The sequence below is a fragment of the Urocampus carinirostris genome, chromosome 11, assembly GCF_059441175.1.
Source record: "Urocampus carinirostris isolate Australia breed hairy pipefish chromosome 11, RoL_Ucar_1.0, whole genome shotgun sequence".
NCBI lineage: Eukaryota > Metazoa > Chordata > Actinopteri > Syngnathiformes > Syngnathidae > Urocampus > Urocampus carinirostris.
Genome location: NC_142359.1, coordinates 18,489,143 through 18,505,001, shown reverse-complemented (window position 1 = coordinate 18,505,001; position 15,859 = coordinate 18,489,143). Strand labels below are relative to the sequence as shown.

Genomic DNA, 15,859 nt, shown 5'->3' with positions numbered 1-15,859 from the left:
TGCCAACCTCTGCCCAGTGCGATTTTACATCAGCTAAACTATTATTATTTTACTCTGTTGGTTATTATATCACGTTTTAAACTACAAAAAGACTCAAAAGGTTCGTATAGGTGAGAAACCTTTATCACACACCGACCTCACGAATGTTAGTTTTATCCTTAAAGTTTGTTGTAACCAAGTACTTAAGCATTGTACATACCTTGGGACGCTCGTATATATCAATACTAGAACTTGAATTTCAGTTACGGGCATTTTGAATGAAATGGTAGCGAAAGAGGAGACCATGTTACCGACTGTCTTTTCCCCTTAAAAGGGTTGTGTTTTTGCCAGATAGCCGTCTAATAACACGTGGGTAGCCTCCAGATGACACATAACCGATGTATAGAGGCAACACCCCTAAAGTAACATGATTTGATCCGTTATCAAACCACTCAGATGATGTAGGTTTTAGAGGGGCAAACAGAAGCTTTTCGGCAAATTTGAAATGCTACTTTCAGATAAAACAAATGGGATTTGATATGAGGGGAAAATAAACTATCCGAAGGAAGACCAAATCATTACATGCAATGGACCGAAAATGTGCAATAGCTCGGACATCTATCCATCCATTATCTGCACCGCTTATCCTCAGCAGGGTCCCGGGGGTGCTGGAGCCCATCCCAGCAATCATCGGGTTGCGGGCAGGGGACACCCTGAACTGGTTGCCAGTAAGTCCCATGGCACACAGAGATATACAACCATTCACCCGCCCATTCACACCTAGGGACAATTTGGAGACACCTGACATGCATGGAATGTGGTAGGAGAACATGCAAACGCCGCACAGGAAGGCTGGTAGCTGGATTTGATCACATGACCTCAGAACTGTGCCGCGGACGCACCAACCACTCAACCGCCGTGCCGCCCGTAGCTTGGACAATGACATTAAAAACGTATCTAGCCTCCATGCCTTCGATAGAGAATCCAAAGCAAAATTTATTCAAGGTTACATTAACGAATCGTACTAGAAATGCAGAGTCATTCTGAGCCTTTTATATCTCATCTCATCTCATCAGCCGTACCGCTTATCCTCATTAGGGTCGCGGGGGGTCTGGAGCCCATCCCAGCCATCTCCGGGCAGTGGGCAGGGGACACCCTGAACTGGTTGCCAGCCAATCGCAGGGCACACGGGGACAGACAACTCACTCGCTCATTCACACCTAGGGACAATTTGGACCGCCCAATTCACCTGAAATGCATGTTTTTGGAACGTGGGAGGAAACCGGAGTGCCCGGAGGAAACCCACGCAAGCACGGGGAGAACATACAAACTCCGCACAGGAAGTCTGGAGCTGGATTTGAACCCACGACAGGTTCCCATGACATGAACTGTGCCGCACAAGCGCTAACCACTGCGCCGCCGTGCTGCCCAGCCTTTTGTATAACAGTTCTTATTGGTTAAATTAAACCATGTGTAAATGATAAAATTTATTTAAAAAATAATTTAAAAAAACAACATATATCTTTTAATAGAGGTGGGACGATTTTCTTTGGACACGATTAAATTTTATCACGATACTAAGGTGCCGGTTCGATTTATATCATGATTCTCGATAATTGACATTCTACAAATATTGCGATTCGATATAAGTGATGATTGCGATTGAATTTTTCTTTCTTAATAAACAAGCAAATTAAATCATACACTTCTGGGAGAATAATCCTCAAATGATGTTCAAACGATGCACATCAGTCCGTGTCAGTCAGTCCGGAAGCTGACATTTATTTCAACTGAGAGAATAAGAACATAACATGTACAATGCGACAGGTTTACAGCTACAAAATGCCATGAACTGAAATGCCAACATAACACAAATGTGGTCAATTAATGATCCTATTTACATTCAACATTGTAAGATGATCAATTTAAATAGATCCTCTAAAACAGTGCAAGTGTAAGCTATCAAATTAAGATCCTTCAAATTAAACTTATTTTTCTCAAAACCCTGTGCTTATGGTCGTGTCTGTCGCCGTCCTCCCTGGAACTGCATTAAAACCAAACTGTGTCCATACTTTAGGTTTAAAATTTTTCGGCGCCGGCCTAAGTTCTCATTGCTCGCTTTCTTCCATTTTCCATTTCTGTTTGCTTTCCCGCATTTGTACGTTTCGGATATAATGTCACAAAAATCGATTCCGGCGGAACACGATGATTTTAAAAATCGTTAAAAATGATATCACGACATATACATGATGGATTGCCCCTACCACTGCTATTCATTTATCGAAACTAATTTAGTCTAATTTTGTGTGTAATATTGTTGAATCAAATGGTGTGATGACAAATTATAATCCTACATTTATAATATCTTAATATTAAGTGTTCATTGTTATTTTCGGTGGCAGCACGGCGTCGCAGTGGTTAGTGTGTGTGTGGCACAGTTCTGAGGTCATGAGATCGAACCTCCTGTGTGGAGTTTGCATGTTCTCCCTGTGCTTGTGCGGGTTTCCTCTGTGGGTTTAACCATTTTTCCAGATTATGGCAGTAGCCCTTTGGCCACCTTTCCATTGGCTTTTCCTGAGAATTGTATCCTACCCCTTTCCCACGTGGTGACTGTAAATAAAAAAGGAAAGTTGAGTGTGAGGGCATCAGGTTATTTGGCCGGTCCAATTGTCCCTACGGTGTGAATGTCTGTCCCTGTGTGCCCTCCAACCAGATCAGGGTGTCCCCTGCCCACTGCCCGAAGATAGCTGGGATGGGCTCCAGAACCCCCGCGACCCTACTGAGGATAAGATGTGCAGATAATGGATGGATGGATGTTAATTTCAGTTTCTTTGAATGATAATAGGATGCTATTTATTCTGCAAATAATACCATGTTATAAAAACGGATTTTATGTAGGGCTGTCAAGATTAGGAAATTCTGGAGACGATTAATCGTCACACAAATAATAACGATTGACAAATAAACTGCCCTTTTTTTTCCATTTGCATTATACCCTACTATGATAATATGAGCTTAATATTACATACACTGTACACTTTATTACGGAAGAGAGATTTAATGGTCAATAAATCAAGTTAAAAAAAAAAATGAAGAAATCACAATTAACTTGTTAAAACAACAGACTGCCTCTTCTGTATTTTGGGGCTTTCCGCTACCGCTCAATGTTATCTAAAATCTGTCCAAAATACTGAAGCAGTGAGTGGTTTTGAAACTAAAAATCGACCAGCCATGATGACCATAGAGTGCCCTTGTTGTCTGCTTCTGTGTGTGTGTCGCTGCTCGTTGACATCCATTCATTTTAATTAGGAGTGGTCACAAAAGGGGATGGAGAGGAAAAACATGGTAACGAATATATCACATTTGCAACAGGCCTAGTTGTATGATAAGATTAATGTGAAAAGTGTTCGGACTGTCAAGATAAGCTCGTCAGCCTTTTTTTTCCTCATCTCTTTTCACAAAGTTGTTGATTTTGAATTCATTGTAACCCAAATGTGAAATGTGTTCCTTAACTTGCAATGGTTTTTAATTCAGTGGATAGTCTGTTCTATACTTTTATACTTTTTAAAATTTACTATACAAAGGCAGTTTCCAAGTGATGGTAATACACTGGTCTCCTTGCTAAAGATATGTCTTAAGACCCGTCTGTGTCACAATTCTGTCACTTGCCCGATAACTGCCCTCACCTGCGCTCACTCTTTCAGCCCCAGCTGCCACTCATTCCCTAATTAGCCCTCTGCCTATTTAAGCAAGTCATTCCCGTTCATTCATGGTCAGTCTGTCAGCGAACCCCAGCGCATGCAAGGCAAGCACTTTTGACTCTGGCTCCCGTTTTGATCCCGACCTGTTCCTGTATCCTGCCTGATTCCGGCCCCTGTTTCCTGTATCGATCCCCGACCACGCTTCGTTCTCCTGTCCCGGCCACCTGACTTGCTTCTGATCTCCGACCACGCTTCGTTCTCCCGTCCCGGCTACCCGACTTGTTCAGATTTCCGACCACACTCCATTCTCCCGTCCCGGCTACCCGACTTGTTCTGATCCCCGACCACGCTTCGTTCCCCTGTCCCAGCTACCCGACTTGCTTCCGATACCTGACATCGCTTCGGTCTCCTGTCCTGGCTACTCGACTTACTTCCGATCCCCAACCATGCTTTGTTCTCCTGTCCCGGCTACCCGACTTGCTTCCGATCCCCGACCACGCTTTGTTCTCCTGACCCGGCTACCCGATTTTCTTCCGATCCCCGACCATGTTTCGTTCTCCTCTGTCACCTGTCACCGGGTGCAAGGGCTTCCTGCCCAGCGAGCACCAGATTGCTGTCTTTTTCCTCTTGCCCTGACTTCCCCCATCCCTTAATAAAGCATTGTGTAAAACGTTACGCATTTGGGTCCCCGGTCGGCCACTCATTCAATGCACATGAGTAACGCTTTCATACATTTCTCTTATAACGTGTTTCTTTCTTGCACTCCGTTAGCTACAAGTAACACAGAAGATGTCCTCCTCATCCTCCAGCACACCACCCGTCATCCTAAACACTGGGGCACAGATGCCTCTACTGGGTTTAGGGATGTACCGACTCCGCGGTGCTGAGGCCGTGTTCCAAGCTGTAGAAGCTTCGTTGGCTGCAGGTTACCGGGCTTTCGACAGTGCCGCCGTCTATGGGAATGAAGCTGAGCTGGGTTGTGCCCTCAAGCAGCTCCTACCAAAATATGGCTTGACCAGAGAGGATGTGTTCATCACCAGGTGTGTGTGTTTCTAACTGAGATCGATTTAAACAATTGCTAATTCTCTTCTATTTGGTAATGTGATCCAAACAAACCAGTCCGTGAAAGGCTGTCTTTGGTTACAAAATTTTTGTTAAAAAAATACTATTGAAACAGAACAAAGTTGGGTGGATAATACCAAATATTCTGCAAGAGGGCCTGAGCTGAGCGTGATCCCCAGCCTGAAATTTAGATCAGGTCCGGTCAGGCTTTGGCTTGAGATCATTGGTTTAAACTGCTCAATCCTTTTCATTCAAAGAGTTTGAGAAGTGGAATTTTTTTTCTTGTTTGGGTCGAGGCCAGTAATTACTGTGTGATGGTGGGTCCTAAAGTCAGGCCAGTTAAAAACTACTGTACTGATCTAAATCAGTCTATAAAGAATACCTTTTCTTAGTGGCAAGATGGCTTTTCAGTGGTGTCTGAAAATATTGAACCCTGATGTGAGGGATTCCCCTTGGATGATGAGTGCTGTTGTATACTTGTTGGGAGCTGATTCTGTACTTGCTTAGAATACTATTAATTGAGATTTAAGTTTCTTAACGCTGGATGGTTAGCGCGCAGCCCCACGGCAGAGGTTTAGGGTTCAAGTACAGCTACAACTTCCCCATGTGGAGTTTGCATGTTCTCTCTGCACCTGCGTGAGTCTCCTCCGGGCACTCCGGTTGCCTCCCACATTCCAAAAACATGCATGTCAGGCCCGTTCAAATTGTCCCTAGGTATGAATGAGTGAGTGAATGGTTGTCTGTCTCGGTGACTGGCTGGCAACCAGTTCAGGGTGTCCCCTGCCCTCTGCACGTAGATAGCTTAGATGGGCTCCAGCACCCCCGCGACCCTACTGAGGATAAGCGGTGCAGATAATGGAATGATGGTTGCAATAAGGGTCGCAAAATATCGGGAGCTTACCCAAGCTGACTTTAGGCAGTGGTTGGCCAGTCTTATTAACCCAAAATGAAGTTCTGTTATTCTAGTAGGCCTTTTTTACAATATTGTGGTCGGTCCAGTAATGTTGTTGACAAGTTCCTTCTGCTCCTCACAGTAAACTAGGCCCCAAAGATCAAGGAGAGGGGGCCATGGAAGGAGCGTTGCGCAGCCTGTCTTGCCTTGGGATGGATTACATCGACCTCTACCTGATCCACTGGCCTGGGACTCAGGGCTTGGATGTGTCTGACGACCGCAACCCAGGCACGTATAGAGGTTTTTGTATGACATTTATCTAAAATTCTCTCGCTAATGAGGTTGTTTCCTGCAGGCAACAGAGCTAAGAGTTGGGCTGCACTGGAGGAACTGCTCTCTCAAGGTAAACTCAAAGCCATTGGTGTGTCCAATTACACCCCTGACCACATGAGGGAGCTGATGAAAAACTGCAAGGTTCGGCCTGCGGTACTGCAGGTATGTAGTAGGACCAAATACGTTTACAGTGATTTCCCATTTATTGCGAGGGTTAGGTTCCAAAAAAGAACCTGATGGATGAAATTCATTAAGTAGAAACCTTTATTTTCTTTACCTTTAAATACTCAATTACACAATAAAACCGAAGAAGAAAAACCCTGTTACAGACTCAAGCAATTATTAAACAAATAAATTGAATTGAATTGTCCTTTTCTTTATTCAGAAAAACGTAGTAAGCATTGTCTGCAACGAGAGTGAACACGAGACTCCAGGATAAATATGTTATACAAATTTAAAAGATAAAAATGGGAAAATAATTTAAGACTAATAAGCGCAAATATTTACAAGATAGTGTTTGGAGACTGGCTTAAGTTCTTAAAATGGTGCAATGAAAAATAGTACATTGTAACAGTAGTGCAATAACATTTAAAAGCAACAAAAATACCAAAATGAGTCGATAAATAAGACTTGAGTACCCATTTCTCAAGTAATTCAACTTGCAAAATCTCTACTGCGACATTGTAAGCAGGCAATGTAGTCCCAACTGGGTAGAGACCAGCCTATGATTTTCTGGGCTGTGTTTTTTTTTCGTGTCTGCTGCCCAGCTTCCACCATACCACACAGTGACGCCATATTCAAGAACGCTCTCCACTGTGGCTTTGTATAATGACATTGCAGCTTCTGTTCCACGTTGTTCTCAGCAAAAGTATTGTACAGTATAACCGTTTTCTGTTTTATTTATTTTACAAATAAACACTATAACATTAAATAACGATAAGTAGGAAGTTTGTTTAGATAACCAGAATGCAGAGCACAAAGCAAATTTGTTAAGTAGGGAATCCATGAAAAGTATACGGCTTCTTCGCGACGGATGTCTGTATTGTCTAAACGCTGTTTTTCAGTCTCAACATTGACGCCAATCCCTGTTTCAGGTTGAGTTCCACCCTCTTGAATGCCAGGCTGAGCTGAGGCGCGTATGCCAAGATTTTGGCGTGTGCTTCCAGGCCTACACGTCTCTGGGCCGGGGGGAGCTGCTCACAGATCCACAGGTGGTCCAAGTGGCAAAGACCTGCCAGCGCACTCCAGCTCAGGTAAAAGCTCACATTTTTGTGTCATTATTTCACATACCTTTTAGGATATTAGATTAAAGGTATATATATATATATATATATATATATATATATATATATATATATACAGGACTGTCTCAGAAAATTAGAATATTGTGATAAAGTTCTTTATTTTCTGTAATACAATTAAAAAAACAAAAATGTCATACATTCTAGATTCATTACACATCAACTGAACTATTTCAAGCCTTTTATTATTTGAATATTGCTGATTTTGGCTTACAGCTGAAAAAAAACTCAAAAATCCTATTTCAAAATATTAGAATACTTCCTCAGACCAAGTAAAAAAATAATTTTATAACAGCAAAAGTAAACTAATTTGAAAATGTCCATTGATGCACTCAGTACTTGGTTGGGGATCCTTTTGCACGGATTACTGCATCAATCCGGCGTGGCATTGCTGAGGTGTTATTGATGCCCAGGATGCTTCGATAGCGGCCTTCAGCTCATTTGCATTTGTAGGTCTGGTGTCTTTCATCTTCTTCTTAACTATACCCCACAAATTCTCGATGGGGTTCAGGTCAGGGGAATTAGCAGGCCAATCAAGGACAGTGATGCCATGGTCAGTGCACCAGTTACTGGTGGTTTTGGCACTGTGGGCAGGTGCCAGATCATGCTGGAAAATGAAATCCTCATCTCCATAGAGCTTTTCAGCAGATGGAAGCATGTAGTGCTCTAAAATCTTTTGGTACACAGTTGCATTTACTCTGGACTTGATGAAACACAGTGGACCAACACCAGCAGCTGACATGGCTCCCCAAACCATTGCTGACTGTGGGAACTTCACACTGGATTTCAAGCAACTTGGATTTTGCTCTTCTCCAGCCTTTCTCCAGACTCTGGCGCCTTGACTTCCAAATGAAATGCAAAACTTGCTTTCGTCTAAAAAGAGGACTTTGGACCACTCTGCAACTGTCCAGTGCTTCTTCTCCATAGCCCAAGTCAGACGCTTCTTCCGTTGTCTTGAGTTCAGAAGTGGCTTGACCATGGGAATACGGCTATTGTAGCCCATTTCCCGGACACGTCTGAGAACTGTGGCTTTTGATACCTGGACTCCAGCTTCAGCCCACTGTCTTTGAAGCTCCCTCAAATTCTGGAAGCGGCTCTTCTTCACAATTTTGTTAAGGCTGCAGTCATCTCTCTTGGTTGTGCAGCGTTTCCGGCCACATTTTTCCCTTCCAACAGACTTTTTGTGGATATGCTTTGAAACTGCACTCTGTGAACAGCCTGCTTTTTGAGAAATGTCTTCCTGATGGAGGGTATGAATGATGGTCCTCTGGACAGCAGTCAGATCAGGAGTCTTCCCCATACTTGTGATTTAGTTTACTGAACCAAGCTGAGTGTTTTTAAGGCTCAGGAAACCCTCGCAAGGTGTTTCGAGTTAATTAGATGATTCAGGTGATTTGTTGAATAGCCTACTTGTATACTTTTTCATGATATTCTAATATTTTGAGATAGGATTTTTGAGTTTTCTTAAGCTGTAAGCCAAATTCAGCAATATTCAAATAATAAAAGGCTTGAAATAGTTCAGTTGATGTGTAATGAATCCAGAATGTATGACATTTTTGTTTTTTTAATTGCATTACAGAAAATAAAGAACTTTATCACAATATTCTAATTTTCTGAGACAGTCCAGTATGTGGAATAAAAACAAATAGTTTGTGTAGTTTATTTTATTTACCAGATAACAATCGATTTTTTGGAGCATTTTTCATCATGTCAGCATACCTGACAACCTCAGTTGATTGTTCGCCATATTAATGATTGCAATGCCCCTTATTAAGCAATAATAAACCTCAGGAACAACGCAGCACCCATTACTCACAGCAAGACAGACTATGTGGAATAAAAACAAATAGTTTGTGTAGTTTATTTTATTTACCAGATAACAATCGATTTTTTGGAGCATTTTTCTTAGTTCTTTTTCCCACCTGCAATATTTTGAGTTCCTTGTTATACGTAGCGGCACAGGATTTCAAACTTCATCATCATTAACAATCTACAATGACGTTGTCTGCTTCCAGTAACCGAGACGATTCGGATAAGAGGCCGAAATGGGCAAGTTTTTATATTTATTTTATCCCCGTACAAAAATTGTGAAACGGCGTACACAATTTGAAATGATCAAAAATAATTAAAATTTTGGGGGAAACGAGTAAGTATGCAGGTACGTGTGCGAAATGAAATTTCCTAGAAAATTGCAATGACCTATCACTGGTAAGCTGTTCTGAAGGAGCACCCAGGAACCAGCAGGCACCACGTTGGAGACCCTTGGTTTAGGCATTTAAATTCTAGTAAAAGCACCTTAATCTCTAAACACATGGGAAACTGGTGTATTGTGATCCCAGCCCCAGTTAGCATACTTACTGAATTTTGCACTATGTGCAAGCTTTTTAGTGGGGAGACGAGAGAGCAGGGAATTACAATGATTTAAACGAGGAGATGTTTGCCTGAGAAATGAGTCGACTGCGGCGATATTCTTCACATAATAAAAACAGTTATATTTTTAAAAGTGGAATTAAGTCAAAGATAATAATCAGGGCTGAGGATTGAGATCTATGTTTTGTCCTAATTGGCCGGTCCAAATTGTCCCTAGGTGTGAATGAGCGAATGAGTTGTCTGTCCCTGTGTGCCCTGCGATTGGCTGGCAACCAGTTCAGGGTGTCCCCTGCCCACTGCCCGGAGATGGCTGGGATGGGCTCCAGCCCCCCCGCGACCCTAATGAGGATAAGCGGTACGGCTGATGAGATGAGATGAGATGAGCTGTAGGAAGTTCTTTGCTATCAATAACTTAATATCTAAAATGCAATGAAAAAGTGTATTAATAAGACAGGCATCATCAGAAGACAGGCCAACGTACAGCTGTGTGTCATCAGCGTATCTTTGAAAACCGATGCGGTTTTGTCCTGATAACCCCAAGGGGTAAAAAGATATTGGGCCCAAAATTGAACCTTGAGGAACCCCACAATGAATTTTATGGGTCCCGGAGAAGCATGCATACATACACATACGTAAAAAGAAATGTCAGTCTGTGAGGTAGGAGTAATAACGGTTCAAAACCGTTAAAAAATAAAAACAACACGCACGTCTTGTGACATCACGAGGTGAACAAAAAGAATGAAGCCCTCTTTAAACAGTACTAGATGATAACTATCTAAAATGAAATATTTGTGAGGCCCAATCGCAGAAAAGTTCAAAAAGTAGGCATGGTAAACAGTATTTGCAAATTAATTGTATCTTGTCTTTGTTTTATTTACCTAAAAAAAACATGGTTTCATAACAAACAACAATACTCGACAGGCAACCAAAACGAATTCAGTTGAACCAAATTCATTTTTTTATTGCTTTATGTAATCTCTTTTATATGATCATTGTATTTTGGTCTTACAAAAGGGTATATTAACTATACCAGCTGAAAATAGAACCTAAGATTACTCTTTAATGTTTCAAAACCAAGATTCCTACATCTTAAGGCAAGTTAAATTCAAGACTTTTTAGGACTTTTTTGAATGCTTTTTGGAATCAAATTTAAGACTAATTGAAACAAAACAAAAAAACAAATACTTCTTGGTCACACTACATCGTGCCTGGTAGTCATGATCTGCCACAGCTTTGTCTGAGACTTTTTAAAAGCCTAGTTCAAATAATTATAACCTAGTAATAACATCATAAAAGAGTGACAACATAGTAATAACATTATCGTACATGTTATTTTAAATATGCATATTACTGTTAATTAGTATTAGGTGCTTGTCTTTGTAATCGCTATCTTGAACAGTCGGGAATTTACGGTAAACTGATAGCCCTTCACGCTAAGAAGTAGAAAAATAGTAGCTCTCAGGTTTAAAAAGAAAGTGGCTATTGCTGTACAAAAAGATGTGTACTGTGACCTTCAGGTGCTGCTCCGCTGGGCTGTGCAGCAGGGCGTCCCGGTGCTCCCCAAATCATCCAACCCGGACCGGATCCGTGAGAACTTCAGGATCTTTGACTTTACTCTGAGCGACAGTGACATGGACAAACTCTCTGCCTTGGACCGAGGACACAGATTCTGCTGGGATCCCTCCCAAGTGGTTTGATGGAACACACCAGTTACGAGCTGTCAGTGTGGACACAATTAACTCTTCACTTGGACCATTATCATGTCATGTTGAAAATCGGAAACCATCAATACTCTAAAAATGCAAAGGTAACCTCTTTCCTGTACATAAACACAAGATCGCTCACAAGGAAGAAAAAAAGGCTAAACATAAAAATGTACGTGTCCAGATTGCCACACCATAATCAATTTTGATCCAGCTCAATCAGTAGGTATGTCCCGATCAGACTTTTTCGGCACTGGAGTCCAAGTCTAGATAGATAGATAGATAGATAGATACTTTATTCATCCCCGAAGGGAAATTCACTTTTCCAGCAGCATCCCTAAGCTGAGAACAATCGAAAATAACTGAGAACAATCGAAAATAACACGGGAGCTGCTGGAGTGGCTGCCATTCGTGACGGCGCCGGAGAAACGATTCAATTTGAATCATGTACAAACAAACAAACAATTGAATCATGTACAAGAAACGATTCAATCTGAATCATGTACAAACAAACAAACAATTGAATCATGTACAACAAACAAACAAAATATTTATGTTTCAATAAGTGGAGTGTTAATAAAATGGGGGGAAAATAATTTCTGATACTGATATAACCAGGTAAAACTAATATAACATTTCTGTAAATGCCTATACAGCGTTTATAACAGATACCTCGGCTTCCCATTTTTCTCAAATTAATATATAAATATACATGCAGATACACGTGTACAGTATAAAATATGTGGTTACATATTTATGTATTACTGGAATATTTAATCAAATAGATTTGTAGGGTGTTGGCCGATCCTTGAAAAGTCTTATAAGGCATTGAATTCATTACTCTAAAAAGATAAGGCCTTTATTGGCATTAAAAGGTCTTAAATCCAATTTTTGAAAGTCTTAAAAATGTGAACACATTCCTGAGATTTCTATTTATTTGAACTAAAAAGATTTTGTAGCATTTATCAATTGTCCTTTTTTTTATTTTTTTTTTAAATAATTTACAATTTAGTTTGGTGGCAACATGGCGTAACCACAATAAAACAACTATCAAAACGGTGATTTGGTTTCTGTCGGGCATGTCTTAGGTCTACCCACAATACACAGAGCAACTTGGAACAGAGACGTTTACTTTGGACAGGGTTGGGTAGGGTTACTTTAACTGGATTACTTTCAATTACTTTTGGATTACTCCAATATCAAATATGCTAATAAAAGACAAAAGAAACTAAATATGAATAAAATGATGACTCGCAACACGTGGTAAGCTTTCTCTCCTGGCTTTGATCTCTTTGATCTCGGTCAAAACTAACATAAAATGCGACAGAAACAAAATGAAAATAAATCCAAACAGCTTGCCAACATCATTTTTGCCGTTCCATGTATTCCGTTACTCCCCAAGCCTGCACAAAATTTAGTCATTTTATTAATACTTAGTTTCTTTTGTCTTTTATTAACATATTTGGTATTGGAATAATCCAAAAGTAAATGAAAGTAATCAAGTTAAAGTAACCCTACCCAACCCTGACTTTGGACTATGGGAAAGTGTACATTTAACGTTTTTCGCCATTGCTAAAAGCTGTGGCAGATCATGACTACCAGGCACGATGTAGTGTGTCCAAGAAGTATTTGTTTTTCTGTTTTGTTTCAATTAGTCTTAAATTTGATTCCAAAAAGCATTCAAAAAAGTCCTAAAAAGTCTTGAATTTAACTTGCCTTAAGCTGTAGGAATCTTGGTTTTGAAACATTAAAGAGTAATCTTAGGTTCTATTTTCAGCTGGTATAGTTAATATACCCTTTTGTAAGACCAAAATACAATGATCATATAAAAGAGATTACATAAAGCAATAAAAAAATGAATTCGGTTCAACTGAATTCGTTTTGGTTGCCTGTCGAGTATTGTTGTTTGTTATGAAACCATGTTTTTTTTTAGGTAAATAAAACAAAGACAAGATACAATTAATTTGCAAATACTGTTTACCATGCCTACTTTTTGAACTTTTCTGCGATTGGGCCTCACAAATATTTCATTTTAGATTGTTATCATTTAGTACTGTTTAAAGAGGGCTTCATTCTTTTTATTCACTTTGTGATGTCACAAGACGTGCGTGTTGTTTTTATTTTTTAACGGTTTTGAACCGTTATTACTCCTACCTCACAGACTGACATTTCTTTTTACGTATGTGTATGTATGCATGCTTCTCCGGGACCCATAAAATTCATTGTGGGGTTCCTCAAGGTTCAATTTTGGGCCCAATATCTTTTTACCCCTTGGGGTTATCAGGACAAAACCGCATCGGTTTTCAAAGATACGCTGATGACACACAGCTGTACATTGGCCTGTCTTCTGATGATGCCTGTCTTATTAATACACTTTTTCATTGCATTTTAGATATTAAGTTATTGATAGCAAAGAACTTCCTACAGCTCAACCAGGACAAAACATAGATCTCAATCCTCAGCCCTGATTATTATCTTTGACTTAATTCCACTTTTAAAAATATAACTGTTTTTATTATGTAAAGAATATCGCCGCAGTCAACTCATTTCTCAGGCAAACATCTCCTCGTTTAAATCATTGTAATTCCCTGCTCTCTCGTCTCCCCACTAAAAAGCTTGCACATAGTGCAAAATTCAGTAAGTATGCTAACTAGGGCTGGGATCACAATACACCAGTTTCCCATGCGTTTAGAGATTAAGGTGCTTTTACTAGAATTTAAATGCCTAAACCAGGGGTCTCCAACGTGGTGCCTGCTGGTTCCTGGGTGCTCCTTCAGAACAGCTTACCAGTGATGGGTCATTGCAATTTTCTAGGAAATTTCATTTCGCACACGTACCTGCATACTTACTCGTTTCCCCCAAAATTTTAATTATTTTTGATCATTTCAAATTGTGTACGCCGTTTAACAATTTTTGTATGGGGATAAAATAAATATAAAAACTTGCCCATTTCGGCCTCTTATCCGAATTGTCTCAGTTACTGGTAGCAGACAACGTCATTGTAGATTGTTAATGACGATGAAGTTTGAAATCCTGTGCCGCTACGTATAACAAGGAACTCAAAATATTGCAGGTGGGAAAAAGAACTAAGAAAAATGCTCCAAAAAATCGATTGTTATCTGGTAAATAAAATAAACTACACAAACTATTTGTTTTTATTCCACATAGTCTGTCTTGCTGTGAGTAATGGGTGCTGCGTTGTTCCTGAGGTTTATTATTGCTTAATAAGGGGCATTGCAATCATTAATATGGCGAACAATCGACTGAGGTTGTCAGGTATGCTGACATGATGCCTTAGTGATTGACTTTTAATAATCACAACCTGGTAATGATGTAAGAACATAGTAATAAGTTATTTTAGAAACGTATATGAAAATGGATTTCTAGTAAATTTCATTTCTGGCACGAACCTGCCATTTTATTTGTTTTACCCGTATTATAGATTATTTTTAACAATTTTTGTATGGGTAAAAAAACAGTAACAAAAACAAGCTCTCGGCCTCTAAAGGGTGGGTGATTCCAGGTCTAGTCTTGGGCCATTAATTTGTCCTTCCCTTTTCACTTCTTTGAAACTTTTATCTGTTTATCATGGAGTTTTACATCTAATCTCCTGAACAATGCACACAACATTGTACTCAGTGACAATAAAGACGGTAACATACAGGGTTTCGCACAAAATGATAAAAATTAACACAGTCTAGTTTTTCCTAAATCATTTGAGTTTGTTTAAGGTATTCCCTACTTTTAAAACGTGCAAAATGTGAGGAAACACTTTATGGTTTTTGCATGAAATATATTTCATCCGTATTATTTTTTGAGATACTGCATTTTGAAGACATCCTGTCTCTTTTGACTTCAGGAGCTGTCATCTGAGGAACACCTAGCACCCTAGCAAGCTAGTCACCATAATAGTTTATGTGATAGTCAAAGAGGTTACGAGTGTTTCAAGCAAAGTTTTGGTAGTTTTTGTGAAGAATGCCTAGGCGTGTCGTAGGTGGACTCAGTAATGGTACAAAAAAGGACGAGCAGCCTAAAAGGGGCTAACTGGCAAAAATAACACACGGAGAGGTAAAAGGGTCTAACCGGGAGAGATCCAAGAAAGGATGCTGCAGCCTTGGCAGAAAAACACAAGGCTGTTTGACCAAAAGACAGTGAGCAGCCAGGCTAACTGGGAACCAACCACAAAAAGCGGCAACGGCTAGGGCGACAAACGTAAATCCGGCTGGGAATAAACCAAGGGACACGGCAGGCCAGCTGGCCAAACAACACACTGTGTACAGCCAACGAGCGCCAACCAATAGCTAACAACACAAGTATCCCTCGGCAGCCCCGATGATAACGGGGAGCTAGCCGGTCAATCTTATACCAACCCCAACACTCGCAGTGAAAGATGCAAATGAAAAGCCACAATCGCCTGCCTCAGCAAAGGTGAAAGCAAAGAAGAAACTGAAGCAGGTAAACTTACTCCACGCAGCTTTTGGAAGTGGAAACTCTGACGCAACTGTCACAAGGCCCCCA

General features: G+C 40.4%; 1 protein-coding gene across 2 annotated transcripts; it reads left to right on the top strand.

Moving 5' to 3' along the window:
- Positions 1-11,604, top strand: LOC148356628 (uncharacterized). Of its 2 annotated transcripts, none has more exons than XM_088347265.1 (6): positions 1-100; positions 4,452-4,720; positions 5,777-5,922; positions 5,990-6,129; positions 7,062-7,220; positions 11,156-11,604. In XM_088347265.1, the coding sequence occupies exons 2-6, from the start codon at positions 4,470-4,472 to the stop codon at positions 11,333-11,335; spliced, it is 876 nt and encodes a 291-aa protein (XP_088203391.1). In that variant the 5' UTR covers positions 1-100; positions 4,452-4,469; the 3' UTR covers positions 11,336-11,604. The 2 variants fall into 2 exon arrangements, with proteins under 2 accessions (XP_088203391.1, XP_088203390.1); XM_088347264.1 differs by having other exon boundaries at positions 15-110.
- The last annotated feature ends 4,255 nt before the right edge of the window (positions 11,605-15,859 follow it).

Excerpts from the sequence above, each read along its gene's own strand:
- LOC148356628 (XM_088347265.1), top strand. The coding sequence starts at position 4,470 with ATGTCCTCCTCATCCTCCAGCACACCACCCGTCATCCTAAACACTGGG. Across the intron at positions 4,721-5,776 it reads GAGGATGTGTTCATCACCAG|TAAACTAGGCCCCAAAGATC; the intron begins GTGTGTGTGTTT and ends TGCTCCTCACAG. Across the intron at positions 7,221-11,155 it reads GCCAGCGCACTCCAGCTCAG|GTGCTGCTCCGCTGGGCTGT; the intron begins GTAAAAGCTCAC and ends TGTGACCTTCAG.